We start from the raw sequence: 14,768 nt of genomic DNA, 5'->3' as shown, positions 1-14,768 counted from the left end.
TGACTGTAGCTCACGAAAACTTATGCTCAAATAAATTTTAGTCTCTAAGGTGCCACAAGTCCTCCTGTTCTTTTTGTGGGTACAGACTAACACGGCTGCTACTCTGAAACCTGGGAAGGAAGTCATTGGAGTCCTGGAGCAAGTTAGTTAAAGGTTGGGATGCATGGATACTGGGCCTGATTGGCTACTGCCTTGGCCCTTGTGTTGTCAATTGCAGCTGTGCAAACTAGGTGTAAAGTGCTACCAGTCTGGTACAGATGACTGCCAGGTGCAAGGCTATGGAGAATCAGGTTTGCTGGGCCATTGCAATGTGTTTTATTTTGTTTTTTATACTTCTCCTCTTTGCAGAGAATTAAGAAAGATGTTGACAAAGGCACCCTGCACACTGACATGTTCCTGCTGAAGGCTGAAGGTGTGGGCAAGGAGGAAGGTGGATTGCCACTCAGCGACTGTAAGAGGGAACAGGGCCGGGTTATGGTTGATGCTGAGACACTTTAATATGCCAATCCTCTTTCCCTCTGCATGATGATTTAAAGGAAAAAAAAGAAAACTACCCAGAATGAAATTTCACCAATTATGAAAACCACCATGTTGCTAGATCTGCCTTGATGCTAAGCGGACCAGATGGATTGCTTCCCCAGGACAAGTTGATTTGAATTTCTCTTCTTTCCAGGAGCAGCTAGAGGATTTGTACCAGGATTCTTGCTTAAAAATGGAAAATACAAGTTGAATGGGAAGATGAGATGAATTGCTCCCCTTCCTTGGGTGATATGTGGGGTTTTTAGGGACAAACCTTTCCCCCACCCATGCATGCAGGCAGCTTTGTAGAGGACAATGGAGAAAGAATTCTTATGCTGAATAGCCATGGGTGCCTCTGCTCCTGTGCAGTAGAACTGCAGTAGATTTCACAACTGCTGTGCCCCCTCTCAGTAAGGGATTGATCCTATGGCATGCTTGCCCTCCCCTATGCCTGTTACCCCACATGCCAGTGGCACGGCAATCCTTGCAGGGATGGGATCTCTGGCACAGGGATGGGATCTCTGGCGCAGAGAGGACGTGTGATCTTTGTGCAGGTTCCTCCAGTGCTGCCCCCCTCCAAGCAGTGGAACCATACTGGGTCACTGATGTTCAGACCGTAGGAGCGGTACAGAATTTACTCCTTTAAAGCACGTTGTTGACGGACAGGAGAGAAACAGAGTGACTTAGTCAGTGCAATAGCAAAGCTGGGATTGGAGCAGAGAAAGGGTCGAATGATGCTAATGCTGCTGGTTTCCAATTCAGCTGAGGAAGGGGAATGCAGTAGGATGTGTCATTGCTACTCCTTTCTGCACACAACCCAAGCCAAATACTAATATAGGTTTTGGAGCTGTGATTAGTACTAGCTGTGAAGTGTATGTAGGGAGCGTGAGATAGCCTGCCCAGTGGGTTTGGGTTAGGCCTAGGGATGAGTTTGAGATCTGGCTCAGATCTGAGTTTAGGACTGAATCCAAAGTTCTCCAGTGTTCTGTGACATACAGATTTGGTTCTGACTCAGCTCCAGGTAGCAATGTTTGCCTTCAGATCTGGCTCTGGATCCAGCCTCCATTACAATGAGGTAGGGAGGTCCATTGCTATGGTTCAAGCCTGCCTCTGGTTAGGCCACACTTTCAAGTCCTGGAGACCAAAGTGTAAAATGCTAGCTCTTGTCCTCATGCTGTTGGGTTTGGTGATTGCTTATCTGAGTCTTCATTTGTGCATGCAGTAAAACCCCTGTGCAGTTTTTCCCAATTGTCTTTCTCTGCCCACAGGGAGGCTTAGGCCTAGACTAGTTGAGGGGAAGGGAAGGGCTGTGTTCAAACTGGCATGCATGTGCTCCGAGGCTCCCCACCTCACAGGCTGGTGGGGTTTGGGGCAGCTCTGAGCCTCTGAAAAGTTTCGTTCATGTCAAACCAAAATGTTGTTGGGATTTTTTTTTTCTGAATACAAAATTTTGGAATGTCTGTTCCCCAGAACAGTATATGTACAGCTCTGAAAACCTGGCCCTCGCTTGCTTTCTTGTTGATGCAGGATCTGTGTCCTGTGCATATAGGGTGAATGACTTGTGTATCTAGTAGGTGTTTCCCATCTCTACCTACTATGATCTTTCCTGTTTAATATCCACTAGCACTGTATTTATAACCAAATGAGGAAGCTGGATAGCGTTGTCAGTTTGACAAGTCAAGGCTTAATTCTTCCTCTGCGCATCTTTCAGCAATTGTCAGCTTGCCGGTCCCAGTATGAACCCTGTTCTGTTCCCAAACACACAGATTAGGCATGTTTACTCTTCAGTGACCCACTGCTGTATTGTGTGCATGGCTACCAATGCCCACTCAATCCTATGTAGGCTATGGCACTTGCGTCTTGCATTTCAGAGCTGGAATGGAGCTGCTAAAAATTTGGGTTAGAAAGGTTTGGAGGGGGAGGACTTGGAATGCAGGCTATTTTCCACCCTGGGATACTGCTTTTAAGCGTGACCTGAAGTCTCTGTTGAATGAGCCTGGTATTCTTTCCTGGAGGACTAGAGCACTTAAAAGGCAACATAGACTTTGGCAACATAGGCCTAGTCTGCTGGTAGAAGAGACCCGGGAAAGGTACCAGAATGAGGCATGCTTCCCAGTCATCCCTAGAGACAGCTTTTTTTGTATTCCATGGCTAATCTCCTATTTGCTATGCACTCTGTGGGTAAAGTTTGCATTGTGGCCGCTTATGGCGTTCTAGGCCTGCAAATAAACAGAGGAATTAAGTCCGACTTTGCCAATGTATTACCTGTGCTATGAACAGAAATGAGATCCTCCTTTTGTTAAACACGCACGTGCTTTTCATGATTTCCGTCCTCCTCCTGCCCCGCTGAGAAAAGCATATCTCAAAGATGGCTTTCTGTATTAAAGAGCAGATGTACAATTTTTATTTGCATACACAATTGCTTTCTAAGGGTAAAGAATGGAAAATGGAACATATGGATTAGCTGGGTGATTAAACTGGCAAATGCAAATCGTTATGATTAACATTATTTAAAGAAATTGTTGAAGACACTGTGAAATATCTAAGGAAACCAAAATAGGTCAATGAGATACTTGCTGATATTGCTATAGAATTGAAGGGCCTTTAACGTTTTGAAGCAGCTGGAATTTTCAGCTACCCACTGTGTGAATTGACTTTCTTTGTTTCCTTCTCTTTTTCCGTTACCAGACAAGTGGGTATGGAATCGGCTTAGCCCATCAGGTGTGAAACCCACTCCCAGGTCTGGCTTCTCTGTGGCAATAGGCCCCAATAACCGGTCCCTTCTCTTCGGAGGTGTGCATGATGAAGAAGAGGAAGAATGCATTGAAGGAGACTTCTTCAGTGATATTTATTTCTACGACATGGGAAAGAACCGCTGGTTTCCTGGACAACTTAAGGTATTGGAAAAATATTTACAATAAATCCTCCCTTTTTATCTTCACCCATGGAATCTGAAGTTTCTCTGATTTATGACTTCGTTATGGTTTTAAATCTAATTCTGTTCAGAGTATAGCTACACATCACAACTCCTTTGCATATTTGTTACACTGCGGGAGCTATCTCATTATAGAATCCTTGTGGAAACAAAGCACTGTAGCTTTTATCTCAGTGTAGCTAGTTAAGGTGAACTCCAGGATATAGAGAGATATGGTTGAGCTGGACTAGTTACATTGAGGTAAAAACCACAATAGTGATTTCACAGTGAGATAGCTAACCTGATATAAAAACATGCCTCTTTTTGCAGTGAAAACATAGTGTTTAGCTGGCTGATGAAGGGGGAGATCGAATGTTAAACCTTCAGAGTTGTCGCCCCAGATTTTTGGCATTACTCCAACTGTTTTCAAGGAGTAAATGAGGTCCAGATGACCTGACTCAACTTCCTTCCCCTGACCCCAGTGCTTCTTAGTCTGTTCTGAAAGAGGTAAAATCAGTCACTTAATAACAGGCAAGCTTCATGAGAGAGTTTGCTTCTTATTTCCTGGCAAACAGTTTTCCAGCCCTTTGGTACAGCACTCTGAAAGACCTGGAGTTCTTCCCACTAATGTGCTGTAATTTAGCACTCAGTAACTGTGTTTTGATTTCTCACAATGGTGGGTCAATGCCATTTTGCGCCAACCACAAACTAGTGAGATCTCTGTGTGTATGTGTGAGTGAGTGTGCTGTGTTTTTCCTGCCCCAGCATACACTTCTGTATTAATAGAAGCAACAATTGCACACCACAGATTTTCCTGTTGGTCATGTCACAGATAGTAGAGCAGTCACTGTGTGTTTGGTTGAAGCATGTGCCCATCTTCTGAGAATTATGGCACCAACAAACCTTAATTGAATCTCCAAATTGCATTTAAGTGCATTGTGTTCACCACTGTATGGCATGTTAGCCATGCTGTACATCAGTGTTGTTCAGATTCACAGTTGTGTACAGTATTCTCTGACGGCTTTTCTAATGTGCTCCCTATCAATAGGGACCTAAATCTGAAAAGAAGAAACGTAGGCGAGACAAAAAGGCTCAGGCAGAGGGCGCAGGGGATGGAGAGGCAGAGGACCAGTACCCTCAGGGCCCAGTGGAGATCGTCAAAGAAGTGGTGGCAGAGGATGGGACCGTCACGACGATCAAGCAGGTGGTCTCTGCCCCTGAAGTGGAGCTGGAGAGGTCCGAATCGGAAGACGAAGAGGAGGCTGGTGATGAAGCCTCCAGCCAGCAGGTGGAGCCATGCCCACGTTCAAACGCTATGCTGGCAGTGAAGCATGGGGTTCTCTACGTCTACGGGGGGATGTTCGAGGTGGGAGACCGCCAATTCACCCTCAACGACCTCTATAGCATCGACCTCCACAAGATGGAGGAATGGAAGGTCCTGGTGGAGATGGATCCAAGTAAGTTACAGCCGCGGGTTAATCCTTTCCTGTGCATTTCAGGCAGTTAGAATACTCAGCGCGGGCATCCACTCGGCGTGCCCAGCCCTATAAGTAGCAACTCCAGCAGCTACGGCACCTGCATTTCCCAAGAGGGCGATTGGGCAGGTAGGGTTTTCAGCAGCACCATGAAAAAATGGAGTGGCTTTCTCCATAGCTGAAATTAACTCTTCGAATGCTGGCATTTTCCAGAGAGACAGTAGCTTGGGAGGGTACAAATCCATGGGCACCAAGGCACTTCACAGTTATTGCCATGCTGCCTGCTTGGGCTGCTCAGGACTTTGTGGTGAGGGTAGGGACAGAACTCAGATCCTCCTGCTTTGAAAACGCATGCCCATAACATTTAAACTGAAGGAGAATCCCTGTTAGCTGATAGCAATATAAGTCCTTTGGTACATGGGTATGTAGTTCTGATTCTATCCAGTAGAGGGAAGTGGTTTGCAAACACGTGTAATTGTGTGCACACACCAGTTAATTACAATATTTATACCACAGACAGTAGGTAGTGGTGATAGCCAGGTGACTAACTGCATTTATCTTGCTCCTTTAATCCCACCTGCACTCTGCCCCTTAAATCATCTCCCGAAAGATGTATTCTAAAGTTCTAAACCTCTGAGCAGTTCTCAGATCGCTGCCATCTCCCTCCCACAGAACATTTCTTTCTCAGCCTCCCTCCCAAATATGTGCTGTTTAAGGGTGCCGGACGGGCAAAACTCATTCCTGGACTAGCTGCTAGTTTAAGATCCAATATCCCATGAAGCATCAGAGCAAAAAAAAAAAAAAAGAGGGGGAATTGTGAATAATCTCCCTGTCCAACATGATATACTCCACTTTGGTAGACAGCAGGATATCACACCTTAAAATCACAGCATTATCATATGCAAATAATGCTATTTTAGATCATGTTGTAGAGAATTCTAAACTCTCTTATTGAAAGTTTTTTTTCTTTCCTCTCATGGGCAGTACAGCTGGACTTCTGAAACTAGGGAGCTGATCTTTGGAGGGCTACAAACAATATCAGTTAAAAAGAAGTGATCAAGTTCTCGAAATCACTGTAGAAATAGTTCTTCAGTCAGATTATTGTGGCATGAACAGAACGCATGGTGCTGTGTGCTATATGGATTCCATTGGCGTGGGTCTGGAATGGCTGTATTGCTCATGAGTGGAGAAGCCCGGAGTAAAACCTTTCCCCCATATCTCATTGTTCTGTCTAGGGTACTTATACCAGCCCATTATATTAATGTAGGTGGAATAAGTGGTCCTACGGTGTTAACGGAACCTAATCACTGTCCAACATTAAATGGCCTTAAACAAAATTCAGGGTTTGCTATACAGAGAGTTCAGCCTCCTTAGGACCATGGCAAACACATCCGTACAAATCCTTTTAACCTCTTATTAAAGATACAGAAAAGACAGAAAAAGAGTTAAAGCCTTTGAAATGTAAAGTGTTCACTAAGGCTTTCATTTTAACAACATCCCTTGTTCCTTTTGCCTTTAGCTGGAGAGAGTTTTTTAAAAGGAAAAAAACCCTTGTCTGACAGTTTCTTAGATGGGATCAAAGATGGTAATAACTGTCCGATGGGGGAAAAAGAGAAGTTAGTTGAGTGGAGCTGGAGCTGTGGCAGCTGTTGTTGCTGTTGAAGTCTGATCCCGTTTCATCCCAGGTGGTGTTTGGGATTCAGCTATAGCCAGAAAAGGTGGTGGTGTCATCTTGGTTTTTCTCTCTGGCCTGGTCTGGTCAGAGCATCTCTCAGGATTAGGACAAGGAAGATCCGGGGTCCTCGAGACAGTCGGGATAGCAGCCATAATTGTGAAGCTCCCTCCAGTAGTCAGTTTTTCTCCCAAAGTCATTTCCTTCAAGGACCCCAAAAGGAGTGGTGGGTGAAATAGCCCATACCCCTCATCATTTTGTCCACCAGTTAGGCCTGGTTTCCAAAATAGCAATTTTGGTTCACTGATTTCCAGTCTCTCGTTTCCCTTGTTCACCAGGCATGATCTTAACACAGCCCTTGTGGTCTTTTTGTTTGGACTAGTGCAGTTCTTCTGTCTCCCATTCATGCCTTTTGCCATCAACGTCTCTCGTTGGAGGTCGTTGTGGCATCTATTGACTTTCACATACATTTTACGGTTGAACTCACAATTAGGGTAAATTTTTAGGCCCAGTTATCACAACAGGCTCCCAAGACCATAATATCTGAGCGCTTCACAGTCTTTTAATATGTTGATCCGCACAGCACTCGGGAGGCAGAGCTGGGCTACCATCTCCATTTTATAGGTGGGGTACCAAGGCACAGAGGGTACACCTCCACAGCGAAAAACCCCCACGGCAGCGAGTCTCTGAGCCCAGGTCTACGGAGTCGGGCCTCCGAGACTTGCACTACGGTACTAAAAATAGGTATTAGATATTCCGCTTCACGGTTTGAAACCTACCCCTCTCCCCAGGCTTCAGAGCCCAGAGGTCCAGCCTGAGCCAGAATGTCCACAAGTGTATTTTTAGCGCTGTAGCATGATCCCTGTGAGCCCGAGTCTGTAGACCCAGGCTATGGGACTCGCTGCTGTGGGGGTTTTTTGGCTGTGAAGATGTACCCTGAGGGTATATCTACACTGCAATTACACATCCACTGCTGGCCCATGCCAGCTGACTCAGGCTAAAAGGCTCAGGCTAACAGGCTGTTTAATTGTGGTGTAGAGGCTGCGACCCTCCCACCTTGCAGGGCCCTAGAGCCCAGATTCTAGCCTGAGCCTGAAGATCTACACTGCAGTTAAACAGCCTGAGCCCGTGAGCCTGAGGTCAGCTGGCACAGGCCAGCAGAGGGGTTTTAATTGCAGCGTAGACATGCCCAAGGTCACACAGGAAGTCTGTGGTGGAGCATGGACTGGAACCAAGTTTTCCCAAGTCCTAACTACTACATTATCCTTCCTCTCACTCGTGTATTCACATGCAGTCTCCAAACTAGCCATTTGTCATTCCTGTCTTTGGAGGGAAGTGAATCTTTGCCAGACAGTGGGACAAGAGAGGAAACAGCATCCTCACTTCACAAATGAACAAATTAAGTCAGTTGAGGTTAAGTGATTTGCCTAAGTCCACAGTGAAAGTCTGTGGGGCACACAGGGTTTAGAACTCAAGGGTTCCTGACTCCCTCTCCTGTGCTCCGGCTACTATGCTGTGCACCAGTCATGATGATGATGATAAAGCAGGTTTGTTTTTTCTCCCAGACAGGCAGACTGGAACAGCTCTGACATAAAATCCTGTTCTCAAAGCCACAGTCTGAGTTCATGCACATGACCTGGGTCTCTGCATCCAGTGTCCTGCCTGCTTTCAATCTCAACCTAGAGTTCACCTGCACAGCACCTGATACTTTAAGGACAGTCAGAGTTAGCCTTTTTCCAGCACTAATGGTAACTGGGGACAAATCTCACCTAAGCGTACAATCTTTCAATAATGGTCTATTTCGGGCCACACAGAAACAGGTGAATCATTGCAGAGCAGATTTCAGGCGGGGCTGTATTCTTTAGATTGCTGGCAGCAGGCTCCCTTTACACGCAGCAGAACTAAATTTGGCATAGATTAATCCATACAAGAACCTTCCCTGGCCTCATGACCTCCAGTCGACTGACCTTATTTATTGTGGGATCACAAATTCTTCCCTTAATCCCCTTGTCATAAAGAATGTTTACGGCCTCTCATAATGGTACTGCATTGTGCCCTGAGTGTTTTTTGTGTAAAAGCAAATATTGCCTGGGGTGAATGCAGAGAGGATAAGGAATTTGGGAAATCTTATGACCCAAGTCTGCTCGCTTCCTATTGGAAGTGGTACTCCACAGCCAGAAATAAAGGGGCTTCCACTTCAGGTGAGCTGTGAGGAGGTGATAAATTCATCAATGGGGTCACTTTGAAGTCAGCAGAAAGGACAAGAATTGAGCACATTTCAGTGGAGTGGGGCAGTGTCTGGCAGGCAATACTGACTGATGCTTCTCTGCATGGTGTCTGGAAAGTCAATCCAGGTCTTTCCCCTAATGAATCCACCTACAGCATGTTCACTCTGAGCTTTCACTTAAATCCACCTCAGTACCTATGGCCCTCTGAAAGGCCAGAACCACTGATGATGCTTCCCTGTGTTCCCAGTAAAATTGATTCAGAAATGCTCCTGAGGGTAAAGCTTTAAAAGCCAGGTCCTTGGTTCTCACTGAATATCTTTGGCATGCGATTCTGAGGTGAGTTTAGGGAACAGGTTCTCTGGTAACGCTGTCTCTTCACTCCTCTCCCATTTTCACATCTGTATAACGAGATAATCTGGATGGAATTTCCTTATTCTTCCCCCTATTGGTCTCTCTCTCCTCTCCCTCAGTGGCCTTGTTGTGCAGCTCCATAGCTTCCTGTGTTCGCTCAGTGCCTCTTTGTGCTGCTTTTGTGTGGACGAGGACGGGAAATAGGCTGTAGGAGGGAAACTGGGAGCATGGAAGCTGAGCCCTTGAATTCCCATCCCACGTGGCATTGCACAGTATTGTCAGCATTCTCATTTATTCATATGCATTTATTATTGGTATAGCAGCCAGCATTGTTTGAGGTGCATTTGTGAAGGCAAGCCTCCTGCCCTGAGGAGTTAAATGAGACTGTGGGGCAGGCGCCTATCGTATTTCTTCTTATTATTTTTTTATTACTTGTACTACGGTAGCACTTCCAACCAGTATTGAGGCCCCATTGTACTAGATGCTGTACAGGCATAGCAGAAGACTGTCCGTGCTCTGAAGAATTCACGGTTTAAATAGACAAGACAGACAAAGGGTGAGAGGGGAAACTGAGGCACAGATGGAAGAAATGACTTGCCCAAGGTCACACGGCAGATGGCAGAGTGGGAATTGAACTTAGGTGTCCTCATTCTTGGTCAACCCTGGCTCTGAACCATGCTGTCTTCCATAGCTGTTACCTGTCATTTTTTTCCCCTTCTCTGTTTCATGAATGCTTATAAGCACTAATCAATAGTTCAGAACTTGGTCTCTAATGGTGGCTGGGCTGCAGAGTGGCTATGTGACAACTGCTTGGCTCAGAAAGACAGGGCACCTGTCTGATTGTCTCATTTTCCCTGTAACAATTCCCGCCGCCTTAAGAGGGTTTATTGTGTTTTGTTTTTTCATTGTATATGTTTGTTTAACTGTTGAAGAAACTCAAGAGTGGCTGGAAGAGTCCGAGTCCGACGAGGAGGGGGATGATGTGGAAGGTGCAGAGGGAGGTGAGGAGGAGGAGGAGGACTCTGATGAAGAAAGTGAAGATGATGAAGGTAATTATGCTAAAAGGAGTGAGAAGAACACATGGATTGGTAGTTGTTTGGGGTGCTTTTAGCCCCACATCTGCAATTTTGGCTGCCTTGCTCCAGTTTGTAATGTTTCTAGAGGTTTCAGCCTTGTATCTGATTTTATAAGGTGGCTTTAGAATTTGAAACTGTTGTGTTTTATTAGCAATCCAAGCCAGCTTTTAATGACAGCTTGAGCCCACTGGGATTTTCCTGCAATAAGAAGCTACAGGGAATTTAGGAACAGGTAGTGGCTCAGTGCTTTTCACCTTCAGGGTACAGTTACAAATGTCAGTCCTCACTAAACCCTCAGGGAGGGAGGTGGTGTCACGGGTCAGAAATCCACTGGCTTTGTTGTCCTGTGCTCAGACCACTACTTCCCACCTCTATCTCAGAAAAAGATGCAGGGAGTTTCGCAGGTCAGAGTTGAGGTTCATTGACACAGCTACGCGTGGGCTCAGGGTGGGGAGAGGGCATGTTTCAGATCTGAACTGAGGTACTGGAGATAGTATGTTTGCATTGCACATAAGTCTGTTTGCCTTTCCAACCAGCGCTATTAGTCCTTTAATTTAAAAAGGTAAAAATCCAGCAGCAAGTTGAGCTTTCCAAAAGAAGTCATATTTCCATAGGTACATTCTGTTCCATGTTTGCCTGTGTTCTGAGGAGAAAAAACATTTTCCCTAGCTATTGATATTCATTAAACTATCACATTTAAAACTATCGCTGCAGCATCGTCTCAACCAGCCTGGCACATGGGCAAGCAGATTGCTTTCATCAGCTGTTTGTGACCTCTCTCTTCCTTTCTGTTTCCCTCCTGTCATGCGCTAGAAGAGGAGCGGCACCCATCTGTTCAGCTTGATGAGAAATACACAGACTATCTGCCCAGGACTGAGCAATACTGGATTAAACTAGCCCGCCACAATATGGGCCCTGATGCAAAGGAGAAGAAGGTGGCAAAATTGGCACATGCGATGGCAAAGACTTTTTATGAAGGTTCGGTCTAGATGCGTGTGCTGCAGAGAATGAGCACACGCCTCACTGGGACAACAGCCAGTTGAACCAGCCATCTAAACCTGATGTACCTCTTACCTGGTATGTACTATAGGTTCCAAAGGCCCCTGGCTGCTACACACTAATGTCTTGGGCAGTCCAAGGTTGGCGTGCCTAGCTGCTCACAGTATATTTCTGCCATTATCACCCTGTAAATGGGCCTTAGTAAACAGGATTGCTGGCTGGGAATGTGTTCTGCTGAGATTGGAATGTACACTGTAATTTTGTTGACAGCTGTTTAAGTTGGCTGCAGACAGACTGCTTAATAGAATCAGAACATCACTTGAGGTTCCTAATGTCCTTCATCTGGCCAGGGGCTGGATATGATTTTTTTCTCAGTGCTTTCATAATAAAGTTGTTTGGTTGAGTTATTTTGTGTTTTCCTTAATTAACCCTCCTAAAGTTTAATTCCTTTGCTCTTGCTTTGCAAAAGAAATTTTGGGGGGCCCTCTTTGGATCCACCAGAATCCCCTTAATCACCCCACTGAAATCATTGTTTTTTCTTACTGGCAAAACAATCTATAGATCCAATTAAGGTTCAAATGCAAAGCAGTTCCATTTAGGACCCACGCAAGTTCACTCCTCTTCAGTTTTAACCAAGATCTCTTTCCTGGAGTGAGTCTCTTGTCCCCAAGTACTCGGACAATGTGAAGTGGAAAGCCTCCTGATGGCTAGATTGCTTAGTCGCTAATAGTCCTGTTTCTCTACGGGGCTGACAGTTCTCTTGGTGTCGACAAGAGCTGACCGGTGGATTGAGGACAGAGGTGGGGCAGTTTTACAAGCCTACAGTTTCTTGGAGGGAAGGCACCCTCCCTTCCTTTGCTCCTGTTTCTGAGTATTGTTTTTATGGAGTCCTGCTGTGACCTGCCGCTCTTTATTGTGCAGCCTGTTTCCCTGTTGGGCTGCAGGATCACCTAGCCACGTTTAACTTTTTCTCAGCATCTATTTCTGGAAGAAATTTGGATCTCGAGGGACAGTGCGTTATAAATAAACCATAGGATAGAACAGGGAGCTGTATTTTCCAGGGTCCCTCTCTTGCATATGCTCATTTCTAAGGACCTTTCTCCAGCTCTTGCATTTGCCTCCATCTCTGAAGGTTTTATTTTAATTCAGAAATATCAACATAAAAATGCCCAGCATCCCTGGAAGGCTTTTTGAAGAGGGATCCTTTGTCTACCTCTTGATGGGTGCCCTGTGTCATTCGCACCACCACAACTTTATAGCAAGGGGATATTCTATCCAGGAAAGGCCTGATAAGAGTCACTATGGAGCTGATGCCATCCCTTAATTTATCAGCAATGTCAGCCTCCCCACAGAGGATTGAATACACAAGCAAATTCACATCTAGCATAAGTCTTTGACTCCCCTGAATCTGGCCCTGCTGCCTCGGAAAACTGCCAGCTCTAGTAGCTCCACCCACATTTCGTCATGGCAGGATAAAGGAAGCAGGGTTGAGCTATACGTCTTGGCGTAGTCCACTCCATTACCCTAAAGCACAATCCAGGACAGTTCAGCAGAAGGGGCACGTTGTATGCAAGCCTTCGTCAGTGGTTTGTCAGCTTGGAATGACATTAGCTCTTTGATATGTAATCAGTTGCTTGGTGGCATTATGACTTTATCTGCGACAGCAACGTGTACCAGGGTAGCTGCCTTGGAGGGTCACTTTTTTGGCTTAATGGTAGCCCTCCCCATGGCATGAGTGGACGAGGCTTTGTTTGAAAACCAAAGGAGAGTTAGCCTGGCTCTTGCTTATGGTGCCAGAGGTACGGGCCCAAATCTTGAGGTAGCATGTGGGGTGGAAGCCAAAATTATACACTGACGGAGATTATATGGCCCATGTTATGCAGGTGGGCAGGCTAGATATTCATAATTGTCCCTTCTAGTCTCAATGTCTATGAGTGAACCAAATGTGTCCTCACAAGCTGTCCAACATACAGTTCCCATCACAGGAATGCCTGATGGAGGGAACAGGGGCCAGGCTCTAGGGTCCTGTTTGGAAGAGCTGCTCAAGCTCGGGTGAGAAACATCAACCACTGAGTGGAGGTACGGAATTCTCTGCTGACTCTCACATGCAGCGGGACTTAGGTGGGTCTCATTCGGTTGCTCACCTTCAGCAGCACTGCACAGCTTAGACCCAGGTCCTCCAAGGTATTTAGGCTCCTAACTTCCATTGATTTCACCTTTTGAGATGAAATACTTCCTTAGAAGCTGAGCCTTAGAGCTGATCTGAAGTGAAACACTGGAATGCGTTACCTAGGGAGGTGGTAGAATCTCCTTCCTTAGAGGTTTTTAAGGTCAGGCTTGATAAAGCCCTGGCTAGGATGATTTAACTGGGACTTGGTCCTGCTTTGAGCAGGGGGTTGGACTAGATGACCTTCTGGGGTCCCTTCCAACCCTGATATTCTATGATTCTATGATTCTATGAAAGCTCTGGACGTAGCCAGCTCAGGTGGGAATTAGGGCCAAGTTTAGGTCGACCTGGTTTGAAGCATGGTGAAGTACGGCAATGAGAGTGGCTGACTGGCTCATCAGATGGGAGATGTGGGAGTAAATGCTAAGCCCAGAAGGGGAGAGTACTCAGCCTGCTGAACCAGCTGTCAGTGGGAGGCTGATAGAGAGAGCCAGTGTTTGATGCTGGGGCCTATCCACTACCCAAAATCCCCCAGCCTGCTGAGTAGTTAAGACAAAAGCATTTTACAGTGGCTACCATCTGCCAGTGCTGGCATCACGCCAGCCACCCCCATGTCTCTCTAGCTGGGAGGCCAAATAAATGAGTGGATGCTGGGAGTTCCAAGAAGGCCTCTGCTACTCTTCTGAGGGGAGAGAGCTACAAATGAAAGTGGCGCCCTTGGTACTGGTGGCTGCAGGGCCCATTGCCAAGGGTCTGCGCCCCTGCATCTTTTGAGCGGGAGTAAAAGCCACACTTGGCACTGGGGAGAGGATCTTTGTACTCAGTGCTGTCGTCACATTAACCCCTTGCTCCTGCCTCCATGTTAAGACACCACTCACTGCCGACGTCCTTGGTGTGCAAGCAGAGCTGTAACTAGACATTTTAGTGCCCAGGGTGAGCATGCATATTTGTGCCCCCTGCCATTTTTTTGGGGTGGGGGCATTTCTCCACCCCATTTTTCCACCTTTGTGGCTTTGCACTCTGGGTAGCTGCCCTGCCCAGGTTATGGCCCCGTGTGGAAGGATTAGTTCTGAGATGATGATCAGCCTCAAGCAGTACTTGTGACCTGGTTTGTATTGTTTTGGGTTTTTTTCTGAGCAACTTGCGAGATGGCCTGAATTTGTGGGTTTCAGTAGGGAATCACATGTATTCCACAGCAATCCTTGGCTTAAAACATCACAATTCCCCCAGCACATTAAGTAACTTGGTTGCTGTTGTCCTAACTTGTTCCTGACTTGGCTGCTGTGGATGTTAGGGGTGCGAAGTGTTCAAAACTCCCAAGACTTTCTGTGGGTATCCTCATGCCAAAAATTCTTTGCTCTTCATCC

At 46.2% G+C, this 14,768-nt stretch overlaps 1 protein-coding gene across 5 annotated transcripts in view; it reads left to right on the top strand.

The window, feature by feature from the left end:
• KLHDC4 (kelch domain containing 4) overlaps positions 1–11,641 on the top strand; it is a 52,205-nt gene extending 40,564 nt beyond the window's left edge. For 4 of the 5 annotated variants that reach the window (XM_038368685.2, XM_038368683.2, XM_038368682.2 and 1 more), the window contains 5 exons: positions 349–451; positions 3,208–3,416; positions 4,482–4,890; positions 10,092–10,208; positions 11,049–11,641. In XM_038368685.2, coding sequence (XP_038224613.1) covers positions 349–451; positions 3,208–3,416; positions 4,482–4,890; positions 10,092–10,208; positions 11,049–11,224 — 1,014 coding nt within the window. In that variant the 3' untranslated portion in view covers positions 11,225–11,641. Of the gene's footprint in view, positions 1–348; positions 452–3,207; positions 3,417–4,481; positions 4,891–10,091; positions 10,209–10,949 lie in introns of all 5 variants that reach the window. The other variant, XM_043494854.1, reaches the window with a different exon arrangement.
• Positions 11,642–14,768: the final 3,127 nt, after the last annotated feature.

This window comes from Dermochelys coriacea, chromosome 12 (genome assembly GCF_009764565.3).
Source record: "Dermochelys coriacea isolate rDerCor1 chromosome 12, rDerCor1.pri.v4, whole genome shotgun sequence".
Lineage (NCBI taxonomy): Eukaryota > Metazoa > Chordata > Testudines > Dermochelyidae > Dermochelys > Dermochelys coriacea.
This window is presented reverse-complemented; position numbering and strand designations above follow the sequence as displayed.